General features: G+C 38.1%; 1 protein-coding gene across 7 annotated transcripts in view; it reads left to right on the top strand.

Moving 5' to 3' along the window:
* Positions 1 to 18,704, top strand: part of FAM135B (family with sequence similarity 135 member B) — a 271,095-nt gene that overhangs the window by 227,491 nt on the left and 24,900 nt on the right. For all 7 annotated transcript variants that reach the window (XM_019289330.1, XM_019289329.1, XM_010404724.4 and 4 more), the window contains 2 exons: positions 14,918 to 15,071; positions 17,700 to 17,749. In XM_019289330.1, the coding sequence (XP_019144875.1) occupies positions 14,918 to 15,071; positions 17,700 to 17,749 (204 nt within the window). The remainder of the gene's footprint in view (positions 1 to 14,917; positions 15,072 to 17,699; positions 17,750 to 18,704) is intronic.

The raw sequence follows: 18,704 nt of genomic DNA, 5'->3' as shown, positions 1-18,704 counted from the left end.
TCCCATCACTTTTCTTCTTTATCTTCTTCAGAGACTCATAGAATGGTTTGGATTGGAAGAACCTTTAAACATCTAGTCCAAACCCCCTGCAATGAGCAGGGACACCATCAACAACATCAGGTTACTCAGAGCCCTGTCAAACCTGGCCTTGAGTGTTTCCAGGAATGGTTCATTTACCAGGTCTCAGGGCAATCTGGCCCAGCATCTCAGCACCCTCATCACAAAAAATGTCACCCTTATATCTGTCTGAATCTACCCTCTTTTAGTTTTAAACCGTTACCTCTTGTCCTATCTCAACAGGCCCTGCTGAAAAGTCTGTCCCCATATTTCTTTTCTTATAAGTTGTCCTTAACTATTGAAAGGCTGCTATAAGGTCTCCCAAAATATTCCCAAACTCTTTCCAAGGGCTGGATAAAACCATAAAGTTTGTTGAAGGCACCATATATCTACTCTTTGATGACCCAAGGCAAAATTGCCATCTCACAGGTTTTCGTTAGGCCTAGATGCAATCTGCAATGTCTCTGCTGGAATTAGGTCTTCCTGACATTGGCAGACAGAGTTGGCTGATGAGAAGCAGGGGTGAAAGGCTGAACAGGACAGCGGGGCACCCCCAAGGCAATGTTAAATAATGTTCATGTAGGCGGTAAAGCTCTGGATCTGCTCTAGATATTGTGTTTCTTTTGTAAACAAATACAGTTCAACTCTCCAGAGCTGTCAATCAGTCTCTTTCTCTGCTACTGAACTCATTAGAAGTATTTTATTTAAAACCATAAAATTATGGCCTGCAGAATAAATGGTAAGCTACCCAGAGCTCATGAAATTTTATTGTCTTTGAGTGTAAATTACTTGAGGGCTGGTATATGTGCTATGCATAAAACAGGAGGTATCTATGGGGCTGTGAAAATGAACCTGTGAAGATGTAATAGTTATGCAAATTTATACAGTTCCAGCTATTCAGAAGTTCCCTATTTTGTTGCACTAAATTATAACATATCAATGTAATTGCTTAAAGTAACATACCCAGGAAATATTCTTATTAGCCATTATTTCAGTCTCAGTGTTAGAACAGAAACTGTGGATTTCTGCAGTGATAAAAAGGACTGTATATTATTTTATCATTGGCTTTTCCATTTGATGTATGTTTGCATGCATGTGAAAGACCTATAAATGATTCATTGCCTGAGAGTGTCATAAGTGAAGACTTCAGGAATGTGGCATAATCACAGGATTAGACATTGAGCTGTTTCCTGGCAGCAAAAGGCATAGAAACCACATCCCCCACATCAAACAAACCAATCCAGCATTACAGCACCTGGGCCAAAGAGGAGCAATTTTTGTGCAGACCAATTTTTTGCAAGAAGGAAGGTACCTTTAAGCCCAGCTGTAAATTATTTTTCTGGGAGTGATTCTGGGGTTGAAATAAAATAATACTGATTAAAAACAGGTTTTGAAACATTTCTAAAAGAAAAATCTAATGGATCTCATTGGGTCACTTCAATTACCTGAGTGGTGGGACTCTCTGAGCCGCAGAATTATCTTCAGCAAAATAAGTAGGGAAGTAATGGAAATTGATTTGACTTGGTTTTACAACAGACCTTGGAATATATTATTGAGACAGATTTTCTGTTGATTATTTTTCACAAAACAATAATGGACAAAATTCAGGTAACCTGAAAAATAGCACATTTGGACCCAATAAAAGGATTTGTTTTCTCCCCATTTCTGTAGACCACGAGAGAGCTGGGATAACACGTTGCTGGAAGGCGCTTCTGTGAACTTTGTAGGATTTGACACAATCGTGCAAAATGACAGCACTGACAATTCCTGCAGTCCTTGTTCTGAAAGGATGGGAACTGTGAGGGCTGTGATATAAACCAATATTTGGGTAATTTGAAGAAGACTTTGCTTGAAGGCATTCAGTTTCTGAAGCTGTCAGGGCTTAGGCTTTTATTTTGCTCTCTTTGTTTACCTGTCTCCTCCATGAGTATCAAATACTAGACTGTGATTGCCTGCAAAACACAAGACTTGTTGGATTTCTCTTCTGATCTGGTTTGACAAAGACTATACAAGTCAAAATCTTTTACTCACCTCTCTGGGGAAAAATGAGAAGTCAATCACGAACCAAGTAGAAAGTCTGGGATATACAGGAACATTTACAAATAATAATAAAAAATAACAGTCCTGTCAATAGGGACATGATTTCTTTTCACTTGCATATGAATCATAGGAACCTACTTGGTAACACTTGTGGCTGTGTAACAGACTGAAGGTAACAATAAAATCAGAACTCTGCCTTGGTAACGAAATGTCAAACTGCTTAAAAAATGAGCTCATAAAGGTTAAAGTAATTTGTCACTGTCAAAAGACAGTTAAATATTTCCTCTTTAGCCATTGTTTGACATTGTTGCTAATGTTTAAATTTGCCAGGATGAGGAAAAGATCAGAAATAGTGTTGAGATTGTTTTATATTTTATCTCCATTTTTTTGTGAAGACAAAGGTAATTAATCAACATGCAGCAACTTCTCTGATTACAGACATTTCAACAGTGAATTCTGGGCAAGGCTCTCAATAAATTGATTTCAGTGGGCATGGTTGGCACCGTTATCTCTTCCCTCCTGTGAGATGCTCTGTGATCAAGAATCAAAATAATCCACTAGGAACATATTTTTAGATCTTACCTATAATTTCAGAAGCCAAGCCAGGGATAGCAAAATGACAAGATTCAGTGATCTTGGCCACCTGCTGTAGTAGCCTGGAAAGCAAACAGTGCAATTCATAAACATCCTGCTAATAGGCAGGAGTATCAAAAATCCCAAGGAGCTCATGTCTATACCCTTGTTATTAAAATAATTCACAGTTCTTGGTTTCTTGATGGCACCATGCCATGCTGCAAGACAATAGATGTATGTTCCCCACAAATAATACCAGTGAGTGTTGATAAAAGCAAAGGCTCAGCCTGTCAGATTGATGTGGAATGTAGTCAAATAGACTTTTTTTAATGTACATGGCCTCTTTGAATTTTAGGTTTTCCCAGAAAAGGAAAGATATCCTATTTTTTTATTGTATTTCTATGATGCATGAATAGTGGTCCCCAGATTTTGCTTGTGGCAGCATCTAACTCATAAAGGTCTTTTCTACAAAATGTGAACAGAAAATGAGGAATTCGACCTCATTTAAGTGAGACTTACTTTTTATCATCTCTTTAGTATCCCTTCTGCACTTTTCTTGCGTCTGGTTCTTTTTTTATTCCTTTCTTTGGACAGGAGGATCTCTGTCTTTGCCTTTGATTCTTTCTTTCTGCACAAATGGTGCTTCAGTGTTTGAAGTAAACAATTCTTCCTCCATACATGGACATATTTGTAGCTGAGAAAATTTTATCTTAAATTTTATTTTAAGAGAGTAGCAGGATGTCAAGTGGTTTGATTTTTGGCTTAAAATGGCAGCTTTGTGTGCTGTTGTCTCAAGGTCTTCACACAACTCAAGCACAGTCTGTTGGGAAATTTCAAGTAGCCCCAGATAAGTTTTCATTTTCATGACCTGCTGCATAAACAGAGCGAGATTGGCCGCCATAGGGACATTTCATTAATGAGACTGTTCAGTAAATCCTGTGCTTAGGGGCAGGATATGAGTCAGGATAACCCTAACCTGTCTGATTCCAGTGATAATATTGTACCTTAGAAAAAGAACTCATCAAATATTTGATCACTTTGATATTCAATTTTGAGGCAGTTCCTGTCAACATTTTGGAAAGGTAAAAAAGAACCCAAATTTCAGAAAGCCCATGTGGAATATCAGTGGAACAATTACAGTGAGACTTGGCTTATTTCTAGAATCTTACCGATGTTTAGAGAATGCAGTGTCAGCCTGGTTCTCCTCCTGTATATTGTAGCCCACTGAAATGCCATTTTCCTAGCAAGAGAGAAACCCAAAACACTGTGGTCAGAGACAGGAAGGAGTGGTGTGACTGCTGAGTTCAGTCCACCACCTCTGTGAGAAACTGAAATAGGCATATACTATAATAGGTTGGAATATGTTTTCCATATGAACATCCTCTCTGCATCCTACTCCTTACTGTTCCCCACATTAAGTAATTGCTATGGCATCCTGTGCTATGTAACATGACTCAGCACATGGCAATTTGTCTAACTTTGCAGTGTACAGGTGAGTTTAAGGTATGATTTAATTTGTATCTGTAGCTCATTAAGAGGTTGTAAAAGGTTTGTTGTGGTGCTTAAGTGACAAGTCTTGAAATATGAAGTCACAATGACTAGATAGCTTGTAATTGCTAAGAAAAAGGTCTTGAAAAAAAAAGGAAAAAAGCCAAAAGAAGGGTGTTTCATTTCACTTTGAAGAAGGAAATACTTCTTAAGCTGACTTAACATGTTCCGTTTTTCCCCGTTTGGGCACTGAACTGCAAAATCAATTATTCCTGTAGCTCTTTTCATACGTGAACAGAGATCCAAGCCTGAAGTCACTTTCTTTCTGGCAGTGACTGTCAGTACATAATAGACCCTGGCATTTCTAAATAGGAAACTGCAGTCGTTGTTGCTTTTATTAAATGAAGAGCATGTCAGAGTGACCATTTGCTTCGGGTCTGTGCTTCAGAAGGCAACACAGAGCCAAGTAGTTTGGTACATGCAGTGTGATAGAAGTTCACTGTGTTTAATAGCATATTCTGCCAAACACCATGAGAGAAATGGAACCTGCAAGAGAACTGAGTTTAATTTGTTTGTTAGGGCCAAACCAGCCCACATGCATTGGCAAAGTACCTTCAGCTGGCTCATGTGTCAGCTGTGGCCATTCTCTCTTGTAAGGACAAGATGAGGCCTTCACATCCCTGCACACCACTTCTATCTCAGGTTCCTTCAGCTCCTATTTTTTCCCTAAGAGGATTTCCAAGTTCACATTAGACCCAAAAATACATGCTCTGGGACTGATTGTCAGCTTCTTGGAGTCAGCAATTACTGCTGATTGAAGAATCCAGATCATCATATCTGAAACATTTCTCCTCTCTGAGGGAAGAAAATACCTATTTGAATTCAGGATGCTCCACATTTATTTTTCTCTGTTCAAAACTGTGTGAAATATTATTTTATATATATTTTTTTAATAAGCACTGGGGTGGAACTTCTCTGCCCATCTCTGAATTTTCTACATCTGAGATTCTAGTTTAATTTTCCTTCATACAAAATCTGTGGAAAGCAAAAAGAATTTCTTGGGAATAGTGCATTATAAGAATGCAGAAGAGGGACTTTCTGCAAGGGCATGAAGTGATAGGACAAGGGGGAATGGTTTTAAGTGAAGGAGGGTAGATTTATATTGAATATTAGGAAGACATTGGTTCCTGTGAGAGTCATGAGGCACTGGAACAGGCTGCCTAGAGAAGCTGTGGATGTCTCAATCCTGGAAGTGTTCAAGAGGAGGTTGGTTGAGGCCCTGGGCAGCCTAGTCCAGTGGAAGGTGTGGCAGGGGTTTGGAACGGAATGACCTTTAAGGTCGCTTTAAACTCAAACGATTCTGTAATTCTATAACATCAAGATCTGAAGTAGAGGGGATGAACTGTGCTCCAAAAATTCCTGTTTCTCTCTGTGTGCTATGAAGGGAGACCAGGGTGATGAGCTGAGATGGACATGTTTATGATCTAAATATAAAAGATTTGCTAGACACTAATCTCACCATTCTTTTGTAAGCAAACTAGGACATGTATTAGAGTTTGATCATTAATCCCTATGTAATTCACTGCACATTTTTGTAAACAAAGCCAATAATGTTCTATAAAATCCCGGGAATTTTCTTTTTTTAATTATTTAGCTATTTATTCATATACCTAATATCAGACAGTATACAGCATTGATATAAAGAGAAATACTCTGCCACCTTCTAACCTGTAGGATTACATTGCATAAAACCATCTCCACCCCAGCCAGAGCCACAGCTGAACACACCCTTCTGTGTTGCTAGGCATAAAATTGTATCAAAACATTTTTGACATTTTCTGATGTCCTGAATGCCAATTGTAATGGCACAGTTGTGTTAATATCATTGAACAAGGTCTACCTTTTTTTATATGTGTGTGTACATACAGGTGGGAGAGACAAAAAGATGTTAACAAGTGTTCTTTTAAAAACTGACTGGTTTTATGCTGCTGCCTGCAGTGATGAGTAATAACAAGGCAGCTCTTCAGCTCAGGGGTCCTTGTTTGATCACAGAAACAGGAGTGGATATGCTTTCCTTATCTGTGAGTAGACAGCATGGACTCCCTGTAATCAGAAAGGACAATGTATTAAGGACCTTTTTGATGTCTCCACTGTGTTATTTTTGTTTAGGAGATCAGAATTTGCACCATAAGTGTGTATGTATTAATAAATGTTTAATTTAAAATTACATATAAAGACCAGCTTTAGATAGATAGGAAGATATTTATATAAATCTATGTATCTAATCTGCCCCCCTTTTTTTGCATAAAAAGTTATTCTCAAGTATTTTGGGTTTTTTTTCCCCATAAAATTGTAATTATTCAATGTTGCTGTACCATCTCTTAGCCAAAGGATATCTCAGTGTCCTTTGTGAATGTTCCCTACACAGACTCTTAGTAATAACAATTTGAAGATATGGTCTAACATGTCATTTTCAGACATAGATGTACCAGAGGGAAAGAAAAGCACGCCCAAAGGATTGTAGTGAATAGGGTGACATCAGGCTGGCAATGCAAATAGCGGGATTCTGCAGGGCTCCATCCTTGTCCCAATTCTCTTCAGCATCTTTATTAACAGCTGGAACACAAAGCTCAAAGGAATACTGAGTAAATTTGTTGATGACACTAAATTGAGAGGAGCTGTTGACTCCCTTGAGGGCAGGGAGGCCCTGCAGAGAGACCTCAAGAAATCAGAGATGGGCAATAACCAACTGTACGGAGATTAACAAGGGCAAATGCCAGATTTTCCACCTGGGATGGGGCAGCTCTGGATGTAGGGACAGACTGGGGAATGAGAGGCTGGAAAGCAGCTCTGGGAAGGGACGTGGGGGTCCTGGTCAATGGCAAGTTGAATAGGAGTCAGCAGTGCCCTGGCAGCCAGGAGGGCCAACCCTGTCCTGGGGGCATCAGGCACAGCATCACCAGCTGGGCAAGGGAAGGTGTCCTGCCCTGCTCTGCACTGGGGTGGCCTCACCTCAGGTTCTGGGGGAAGTGTTGGGTGCCACAAGGTGAGAAAGATATAAGGCTATTGCAAAGTGTCCAAAGAAGGGTTATGAAAATTGTGAAGGTCTATGAAGGTAGTGAAGGGTCTAGGGGGGAAGATACATGAGAAGCAGTTGAGGACTAGGAATTGTATTCAATAATCCTGATGGGTCTCTTCTAAATCAAAAGATTCTATGATTCTATGACACATGATTCATACAACTTTTCTTGTGCCAGATGATTCAGTGCTCATCTTGGAAGAAGGATGCCTCGTGTCAGACACTGCTCTGACTTTCATGAGACATTTTCCCCAGTGCTTAATTTACTGCTAAAGCAATGTTTTTACAGCTTTAATTTTCTGTATAGTGATGTATAACCCTAGAGATCAGGGGGAGAAAAAGGATTTTTTCGCCTTCTTATTTATCATAATCAGAATTTTTCAAAAACTTCAATAGAATACCCTATGTGTGCTTTTACATGAAGAACCATTGTGATTGTAGACACTTGTGATTATACATAGGATGTAACATAACCTCCAGTCACTAGGTTCAGTTTTTAAAGTGATGAGGGAAATAGGCTTCAAACAATTGCATAGAAATTAAAAAAATGTGTAATGTACCCTAAAGGAAAAATCTGGAAAAACCCCCACAAGAAACCAAATCATCTGTGCATGAAAGAAAGTATTTTGGGGTTTCTTTTCAACCTTTAAATTCTACAATATATTGCTATATGAACTTTATCTTGATGAAAAAGAAAATAAGAAAAAAGCCAGAAATTTTATTTTAAATGAAAAATCTTTTTTTTCTTCTAGGCAGGTCAGTATGAGACATTTGGAACATGGTCAGTGTTTTTTCTCCTAGAATAACTTTAAGGGAAATCAGTGTAATCTGTGAAACATTTTTTCTTTACTAGAATTGTATTTTTAGATGGTAATTTTCCTAAAAAATACTCTCCTGGCCACTTCTTCCTTGGCCAATTGTAAGTAATAAACCTACAGCCTGCATTTAGAACAGTAACTTATAGTATTGAAACAATAATCATTAGAGCTGACCAGGAGAATTCTCTTCTACCTGTTCAAAGAATGCTCTTTTTCAGGCCTGATGGTACCTATTTTTCAAGGGTATCAAGTAAAAAACTTCCAAACTGCTAATTTTCTACAAAGTGTAAATTATCACTGAACCTGTCACTAAATCTGACTGCAATGTCAAATATTTTTCCTACTGCTCTTTTATCCCAGGGGTTTTGACAAAATAGCTCTAACTTTTAGAGGTAATATAAATGTCAAATTGTATTTATGAAATACCAACCTACATTTTCTTACATAACAGATTTAGTGAGAGGCATAACATAAATAGTTCTATATATTGTCAATACCTTTCTAATTATTGTCCTTTATTGAAGCTTTGGATTAGTGTTATTAGTGTCACTGAAATAGAATTTAAATATATTATAATGATTTTACTTTTATTTTAGAGCTTTGGATAATGAACCATCATAGCAAATACAGACTAGTAAATCAATACAGGCTCTCCTTTTCTATGCAATTTAATAAGTTGATAGAATATATACATTCAAGTGCATCCTAGTTATATATATCTATTTATCTTAAATGTTTGGTCCTTGGTTTTACTTTTTAAAATGGAAAATATTAATTTTCCTAGTTGTCCATAACTGTTCCTCCCATAAGCATGCTGTCTTCCTGTTAGTGAATGTTAGAGGAAAGAGGTTTACAGGAGCTGGTTTATGTGGGTGTCACCTACCCTCAAGAACGTTCTGTGTTCACATATCTGCTGTTGACAGATGAAGAACAGAGATGAACAGATTTTCTGCCAGATAGGACCAAGATTTGTGTATCACATCTGTTATATGTAGTCTGTAGTTGCTTAATAAAAATAAAAATAATAAAAATATTCCAAATTCCAAAACTGGGCTGAGAAGAAACAGTGTCACCACAGAATGGCATCCACAGTTTGGCAACTGTGGGCTTCCATGTCTTTAAACTACAGGGGTTTTTTTAGATTTGCTGATAATTTTTCACTGCCTGGCACAGGGATTTAGAAAATGTTTGTATTGATGAATGAATTAATGAGGGGGAGTTGTTTGGGTTTGGCATTTTTTCATAGCTGAATGGAGATGTAAATAGACATATACATATACACACATATAGAATCGTTAGGGGTGGAAAAGACCTTTAAGATTATCAAGTCCAGCTGTCAACTCAGCACCACCATCACTTTCATCATTAACTCATGTCCTCAAGTGCAACATCTACAGGAATTTTGAACACTTGCCCAGGGACAGTGATTCCACCACTTTCCTGGGCAACCTGTTCCCATGCTTGACAACCCTTTCCATGGAGAAATCTTTATTAATATCCAGTCTAAACCTCTACAATGATTACATGTGTATAAATTTGTTATATATATATACACCATATATATTTATAAAAAAATATTCTTAGTCAACCCAAATCCAGAATTTTTGCTTTGTTTTGTTTTTTTGTTGATTGGTTGTTGTTTTCCTCATGAAATATCATCATTAAAAGTTTTTCATTTTAAATAATCTAGATTATTTTTTTCTCTTTAATATAATTTCTGTCATAAGAATGGCTCAAAAGATATTCTTTTCCTCTTTAGTTTTCTCTGAGTGTTCATTTTAACATATTTACATGATAACCTCTTTAAGACAAAAATAATTTCTGACATGCAACCAGTTTCAGAAAATGGAGTAAAAACTTGTCCTGCTCCCATCACTGCTCCAGCACTTTCACTAATGAAGTGGAAACACTAAAGTTTTAGCTCACGACATAACTGTAATTTAATTTCCAACCACCAAATAACAGGAAATCTCCTATCTTAGAAAACAGCATCCAAAGTAGAGAGTAAAGCCTTGGTCCTTGATTTTGATGCCAGAATAAAATTTTCATCTTAGGTAATCAAAATGGGCTTGCAGGCAAATGGGCAGATGCTGTGGACTCAGAAACTTCATTTATCTTGGGATGCTGAGATTTATCCCTCAGTTTCAAGCAGTTCTCTAGATCTTTCCCAGAAGCAGGTAAAGTAGGGTAGCTCTCTCTGCTACTGGGAAATATTTGGAGACTGCAAAACTTGTCTGTTTACACAGAAATGGCTTTTTAGTATATTGAAATTCCTGACAAGCAATTCGAATCTGAATTGTGAAATGTGTTAAGAGTTAGATTAAACATGATTTCATTTACCAACTGTTAGTGCTACTGTTGAACATAGTTAACATAGTTCATGAAATTGCTTTAATACAAAACAAATACAAGCTACTTAACTGTACATTACAAAGCATAAAATTCAGTTGGTACCTTTTGATATTAGACAGATGTAGTACACTGGAAGTGAATATCCACAAATTGTTCTCTGCATTTGAATAATGAATTGACGTGAACCTTATTTGATGAAGATGTTTGCTTTTTGCAAGTAATTTTCCTTTCTCTTGTTATAAAGGAAAAGTACATTTATAAAGGAATACAGTCTAATTATAGGAGGAATCTGTTGACTGATAAGAGCATTGCACAAGTAACCCATTAATTTAAAAGGCTGATTTACTTAAATGTATTCAGCAGGGATATTTCCAGGAGTGTTTAGTTTGTTTAGGGTTGTTGATATTGAAGGCTATTTTACTTGTCTGGGTAAATCTAGCAGAAGACCAGCTTAGAGGATAGATGGAAAAGGGTCAGTGATGGTCTAGTGTTGGGGTCCAGCTTTGCACATCATGATCAAAGTGAACTGAAGCTTTTACATTTCCAAAACACTAGGAAGTAGCTTTTATCTTTCAATTGTCTAGGTTTTTCTTTATGTGATCATCTAGTGTGAGGTCTCCCTACCCGTTGCTGGGGATTTGGAAATAGATTACCTTTAAGGTCTCTTCCAATCCAATCCATTCTATGACTGTGATCGATGGTGATCACAGTTAACAGGGAAATGGAGAAATTAGGCCTATATGCCCAGGATTCTTCGTGAGAAAAAACCTTCAGAGCTCTTTAGCTGGAGAGAGTTTATGACCTTTGGAAGAAGTTATAGGAAACTCAGGAGGACTACAAGGGTGTTGTGAGGTTATTCAGGGAGAAAATTAGAACAGCAAAAGCTCAGGTAGAACCTAACTTGACTACTGCTTAAAAAATGCAAAATATTTGTATGAGCACATTCATAACAAAAGGAGGGCTAAGGCGAATTTCCATCCTGTATTGGATGAGTCTCTGGAATGCCTTTTTTTCCAATGTATTGACTTTTTGACCTATTTCCCTTTAATGATGTTGGCACAATGGAAGAAATTCTTTTGTGTCAGTACTACTAGCTTCTGTGCTGTCATCCATCTTTACTATCAGAGTACTTTTAGGTCTTAAGCCTTGAAGTGAGATTTGTCAGGCATTCATGTCCTACCAAAATTTTCAGAAATAGAAAAGGGCAAAAGCTAGAGATGCAGTCTACCATTACAGACAAAAGGGGTCTTGGAAAAAGAAATCTGCAGATGCGTTTTACAACCAGCATAGAAGAATCTGTCTACCTACTAACTAATGAAATTAAAATAACAGTAGGCCAAATGAATTAGCTCAACAGGTCATGAGAATCTTTACAAAGGAAACCAACATGTACTTTTACAATGGATATTACAAGCCCAGAGCAGCCATCAGGCTTTGTGAAAGGTGGGATTGTCAACTTCAGTATCATTTTTTGGTTTAATGAGAGTTTTGTCTTAACCAGAAGCAAACCAATATCTATCATCCTGAGTTGAGAAACCTGGAAAGCTGAGCACTTTATAGTTGTTTAATGGGTCAGAGCCACTGTTTCTCCTGAGTGTTGTTTTTACAGCAGTGTTTTCCCTTAGAGCAGCACGTGACATTTGTTACCAAACTTGATTTGTTAGTATTGTAGTCTGAGTCCCCGTTTCAGGCTATTGACAAGGAAATAGGGGAACACCTGAATAATTGCACAGAAGAGGAAATTAAAATAGCAAATGTGAAAGGTCTGCAATTTTTAGACCATCCCAAAGGACAACATTTCTTGACATTTCTCAGCTTACTGAGCAGTGATGGATAAGCTGATTTAGCTGCAGCAGTTTATAATGGCATCATCTGACAGATGCCTGCCCTGCTGGGGTCCCTGCAGATGAAGATGCACAGACCTTAGTTCACATTAGTTTAAACTGTCCCTGAGGTGGGTTTAATAATCTCTGTAATGTCCTGCTCTGTATCCAGAGATATGTACATGTGTATGTGTGTGACAACTTTCAGAAGAGGCAGTCCTGTGAGAGCAGTAATGTCTTTAAGTCACTGAAGAACCAGAAATTTGGAGCATGTCGCCTTTTTTCTGTCACACTCACTTTCCACCTCGACAAAAAGATTTTTCAAATTGGGATGGATGTTCCCACTAAACAACAGGGTTTAAAAGCCAGTTACCATTTAATAGAATTTCATCAAAATGCTTAGTGATATGCCCTCTTACTCCTGCACAGCACAACCTGGTCTGTGCAGCGTGGCTGCTCTCATGCAATGGCATTCTCAAAGCACAGCACCTTTCTTTGGCACAGACACTCTTCCCAGAGAGCTGGAACAGGAAGAGGAAAGAGAGCTTGGAGCAATGTTTTCAGCTCTCTATTCACACAGGTACACCATCCATATCTTACAGTAATTTGAAGAAAGTTTACATTGAAATGGAGAGAAATGCTAGAGAAAATTTTACTTGCCTGTTGTGGTTGTACTCAGTGCTCCTAATTCTGTGTCTACAGTGTAGAACATGTACAATTGTCCAGTGTAAATCAGCTGAGGACAAATTTTAAAAAGCACCATAAGATAGGAAACAAACGCTAAAGAATTTAACACTGGACTAATTGAGTAATATTTTTAACGCCTTTAATTCACACAAGTTTTGAACCCACTTGCAGGTGCATTTTCCTATTACTTTTTATGTTTATGCTATAATCTATGCCAAGGAATGGCTGAAAATAGACCTATTAAAGTGTAGTCATGCACAACACCATGTTATAGCGTTCATATAAACTATGAAATTAACTCACTTTCTTCCTTCTGCTCATCAGTGTAGCATTTAAATGCCAGAATAATTTTTACCTAAAAAAAGTAATCAGCATTGGATAATAAAGGAGGGCATATTTTCATGACATTGTTCATCAATCCACTTCCAATTTTCTATTGTTTTGAGCAGCATTTCTTTATGCTCCCTTTTTTGTTTTGGCCATGGTGAGAGTAAAAAATATTCATGCTGAGGCTGGAGATTTTGAAACCTTTGAAGAACAGCCAACTCTGTCAATTATCATCAGCTGTTTTTCTGCAGGTCTGGAGAGCATTTCCTTTTGTGCCTACCACAGAATTCTAGTTAACTTCTTGAAGATTTGCATGAGAAGCTGAGGGAAACATCCTGGCTCAGGCCAAGAGTTGTGAAATACAGGTTTTAGGGAAGTCAAAGGGAGAAAAACACAGGAGATGCACTGGTGTGTGGTTGGTTCTTCTCTGTTGCTCCTGGAGATGCATAGATTTGGGACCATCCAGAAAGGCAGTCAGCACCTGGCTGGCCTGTAGGAATTGTATTCTTATCCCAGGAGTGATAAGCAGTGTACTAAGTTGCAAATTGTCCATGTTTCACAAACCCAGGGATTAATAAGTAGTTCCATTTTAAACCTAAGCAGTGTAGCTTTCAAGTATCAGTAATTTATACAAGCATCTTTTGACAAAAGTGGGAATTTCTGATTTATGGTACCCTAGTGAAAACTCAGCTTGCATTCTAAGTGTAAAAGTGTTGTTTGAGAAATATTTGTAGTAAACGTGCTGTGATCTGTCCTGTTACATTCTCCCACAAGAGATATACTAGCACAGACATTGATCCTGGAGTACAGAGTGGCTCATATTTGTCGATGGGATAGCAATGCCATCTACATTTGTTCACTAATACGGATAGCAAAGCATACCATGGTACCATCAAGCTATCACCTTTGCAGGAGGTGATAAGGAGGGAAAAGGAAAGTGAATGTAGCCATCTTTATAGTTCTTTCCACCCCTCCCCTCCAGCTGAGAGGGTGTATTTTGCACAGCACTCTGTGTTGTGGGGAGAGACATTGGCTCCATGGTGGGACATGTGGGATGGACAGAGATAGATTACTCTGTTGGATTGTTTGGTCTGAGGGTCTTTGCGTGTGACAGCCTTGCTGAGACCTAATGGTTTTGTTATGGTTTGGGCAAAATGAACATGTAGAATGAGATACTGTTGGATTACACATCTAGCTAGTTGGGTGGCTGGGAGATTGGGATGGTTAAAATCTCTTTGGTGCCATCTGCTTAATTAGAATTGAAGAATCACAGAATGGCTTGGGTTGGAAGGGACCTGAAATACCATCTAGTTCAAATCCCTTGCCATGGGCAGAGACACCTTCCACTAGACCAGGTTACTCCAGGCCCCATCCAACCTGGCACTGAACACTCCCAGGGATGGGGCAGCCACAGCTTCTCTGGAAAACCTGTGCCAGGACCTCACCACCCTCACAGTAAAAAATTTAGTTCCTAATATTGTGTGTAAACCTACACTGTTTTAGTTTAAAGCCATTACCCCTTGTCCTATCACAATATACTCTTGTAAAAAGATATGAATCCACTTCTGGGTGGAGACTGTCCACAAATGGGTTTTTGTGAAAACCTGTTGCACAAATGGAGACCATGAATTTTAATTTCTGTACTTTACTTTCTTGACACTTTTGCTACACAGGGCAGCTTTTATGTCCCATCTGAAAATTGCATGCAACATGCATACAAGTGGCATAAGGATCTCTGTCTTCTGCTCTTGAATGCTCAAAGGGGTCTTCACACGTACTACACCCTCATAATGAATGAGATTCCTGATTTACCACAGCTGAAGCTGGGTAAGTGAAAAGACATTTAAAATCATTGAATATTTTAGAGTGCTGCATTTTTAAACACACACTTTAGTACCAAAATTCTTGGTCTGTTCAGAGACTTCAAGGGATTTTCAGCTGTGTTGTCTGATTAGTGTTTATTTTTGCATGCTGTTAAAGATGACTGACTCCTCAGCTTATGTGAATCCTTTTATAGGATGTGGCCTGATGTGTAGATGGATAAAATATTTTGATACATTTCTCAGAATACTTCCCTTTCAGTGATTTTTGGCCTCAGCTGCATTTTGAAAATTGTAACTTCCAGTTCTGAATGGCCATGAACTCTTGGAAAGACTCTTAATATATTTTTTTCTCTTGAGCAAACGTTTTTTTATAATTGAAAAGAAAAATCTGAACGGTGATGCAAATGGGTTTCTTTGTAACTTGCAATATATTTCTCCCCTGCCAATTACAACTTGCTCTTCAAAATTATTCTGATTTCCTTTCTAATTCAATTTTTTAATAGATTTTCTGGTTTTTTGGCAGAAGGTTTTTTTGGCTGGTCAGGCCTGTCGGGTTTAATGTGCAAGTGCAGGCTGGCTGGATTTGCAGGATGGAGCTCTGTAATTTGTGTTTAGTAATCTATGTAATGAGAGCATGAGGACCTATGAAAATGAGACTCATTCCTGACTAAATCCTGCTTTCTCACCTGTTTCTTCGAATTAAAGGAATGTGGCTCATAATTTCACATTTCACATTGTGTCTTTGTATTTCTGTGGTGTGCAGGTTTTGAAGTTATCAGTTTTGTTATGTTGCAGAGATAATTACATTAGGAGTGTTGATTGCATTGGCCAGCAGGTTTTAAAAGGGAGTAAAATTTTCCGGTATAGTTCTTGTATATAAGAACTATCAAACACAATGCATTGTGCTTCACTCATGGACTTGATAGATCCTGTTTGCCACTTCATGTCTTGTTCCCCAACATCTATTTCCCTTCAAGACAGTCTAAAAGTCATAGGTAAGTGATACCCTGTGTTATTCAATCCAACTACAAGAGAAAAAAACCAAAAACCAACATTTTAATTTGCAGTTTACGAGCTCTGAGACAGACTAGAACATGCAACAAAACTGCTTTATGGATCTTGGTTAACAGGTATAGATAATAGATGATTTATGGCTCGCCCAGACAGGGTTATAGGTTGTGAGATAGCGGAGTTATGCATGGAGTCACCACAACTCCAGGACCACCCCAGAGCACATACTGATGTTCTAAACACCATTTGTCTGGTATTGAAAGGAACACTGGTACTGAAGCAGGCACTTCATTTGCAAATGTACTTCTTGTAATGCATGAAAATTTGCTAAATGCAAATACCCTTTTTAGCGTCTTCAGCAGAGTACTATTTGCATCATTTTATTCAGAGTCTGAAAATCTACTAAAGATTTGGTTTTAAGGCTGATCTTCTGACACCTGTTGCAAAACTCAGTAAAATTATGGGGTGTAAGATTCACGCAGTAAGACAAATATAAATCAAATTTTTATATCTGTGCCTTACGTTCATTAGGGTGAAACATCCCCATTTAAAAATATGTTATTTGACACAGGTAGTGCTTTCTAATTTGGCATGGCATAAACTACACCTTGTACTTGCTATATTTCTCCACTGACCAGGGGAAAAATGTAAATGACTCATTCAGTTGTACCATCTATATTGGTCATATTAATCTCATAAGTCTTTACAGAAGGTTAAGATAAATCCAAGAATATAAATCTCTGCACATTTCCTTAATTCTTGGTTTTTTTCTAGCTCCCTGAGTACTATATTTAAAAATAAAGTAGCTTACTTTAGACATTAGAAGTGGGAATGGTTATTTCTCAAATTTTACCAGCTAAGATTGCATCCTTTCAAGGCACTTGGTCTATCCTTTCCCATTTATTAGTGCTATCTGAGAAGGGACATTTGGGGATTTGGAAGGGGATTGTTCTGTGAGTTGTTCTGCTTTGTTCATGCTTTGTTTCTTTATGGATACCATTAGAAAAATCCGCATTGCAAAATCGAGCTGCCAAAGTTGGAGAGTTGATCAATGTCCTCCTTTGCCTGATAGTCTGCGGTGCATTTAATGTGGGGTGTCCCTGTGCTGGGTTGTCTCAGGAATACTTCAAAACCCTGCTGCTCGCAGTGGTGAGGTAATTCCAACTTCACAGGGCAGTACAGAGATGCCCAATCTTTTACTAGCCAGGATTTGATGTTGTTACACAGTCCGCAGGGACAACTGTTACACAGCACAACAGGGACAACTATTCCTTGGACATCATTTGCTCAGACTCTGTATTCAGTTCTACAGTTGGCCATAAATACCAGAGGCTAAAAATCAAACTTTTAGTAAAAGAGAGTAAACAAAAAGCCAAATTATGTTGTCTTTGTCGCCACAAAAACAACAGCTTCTACTGGTTTAGTGGTCCAGGTTGCATAAGCAGAAGTTGCACCTGCACCAGTGCAAAGTGGATTGCAAAGTGCCCACACCCAAACAGAAACTTGTCTGTCAGGCAAGGATACCAAATTACCAATTTCTCTCATGAATAAACAGCAGAGCATTAATATTTCACATCCACTGTTCTCAAACCTGATGTCTTTCTTTGTGTTTTTTCCCCAGAGGAGCTATCTGTGGAAGAGACATTATCCCAGCTTTGTATGGAGCTGCAGGTATTTCCTTCATCAGAACCTGCCCATATGTTTTTCAAGTCTATTTTTCAAGTGCTCTGAGGCAGCCCAGTCATGTATCAGAGCAGGGAAAAAGGGAATTTGGTGCCGTCAGAAAGTTTGTTGACTGTTTCTCTTCCACCAACTATTTCACATAACTTTGATTGGTTCCGTATAAAATGTTCCTGTCACTTTTAACAAGTCACCAGCTGGATTGTTCTAACATCCTTCAGTAAGCCTAGCTCTGAGTATCAGGATGACAAAAAAAATTATTTATGGTAGGTTGCAATTATAGCTTTTCTGCTGACAGGAGAAAAGATACTTTGGCAGGTTGTACGACCATATATTTTCAAATAAAAATACCTAAATATGTTTGGAAGCTCATGGGGGAAAAAAAGTGATTTTGGCACAGAAGTGACAGAACTACTCTCTTGAAATTGCTTCTGCCAAGTTTATTTCAAGTGAGACAAAGATAAGTCATCAAGAGTGCCAGGAAGAAATGCAAGCACCCGCTGATCACTGGAAAAAGTGTTTTAGAATCAGAGATTTCATATATTTTATTTATCATAGGATCATAGAATCATTAAGTTTGGAAAAGACCTCCAAGATCATGAAGTCCATCCTTTGACTGAATATCAGCCTGCCCAGTAAACCATATAAATAAAGTGCCACTTACTCATTTTTTGAAAAATTCCAGGATTGGTGATTCCACCACTTCCTTGGGGAAGTGAATTTGGTAACAATTAATGGAGGGAAGATGAGTCCAAGCCAAATGAGAAGTCCATTTACACGCCTGCTACAAATTGTGACCTAATCTTTGTCAGCCATGGCTTGAAAACTGCTTCAAATGACAAATTTATTAGTTTTAAGTCCTGACTTGGACACTTTGAAGGAAATGTGATTTCATATAAAATTGACTTAGAGTAGCATAATTTACTGGGCTCATCTCTACTAGATT

This window comes from Corvus cornix, chromosome 2 (genome assembly GCF_000738735.6).
Source record: "Corvus cornix cornix isolate S_Up_H32 chromosome 2, ASM73873v5, whole genome shotgun sequence".
NCBI classification, from domain to species: Eukaryota; Metazoa; Chordata; class Aves; order Passeriformes; family Corvidae; genus Corvus; species Corvus cornix.
Note: the sequence above shows the minus strand (reverse complement) of the source record. Positions and strands in the feature narration are given on the sequence as shown.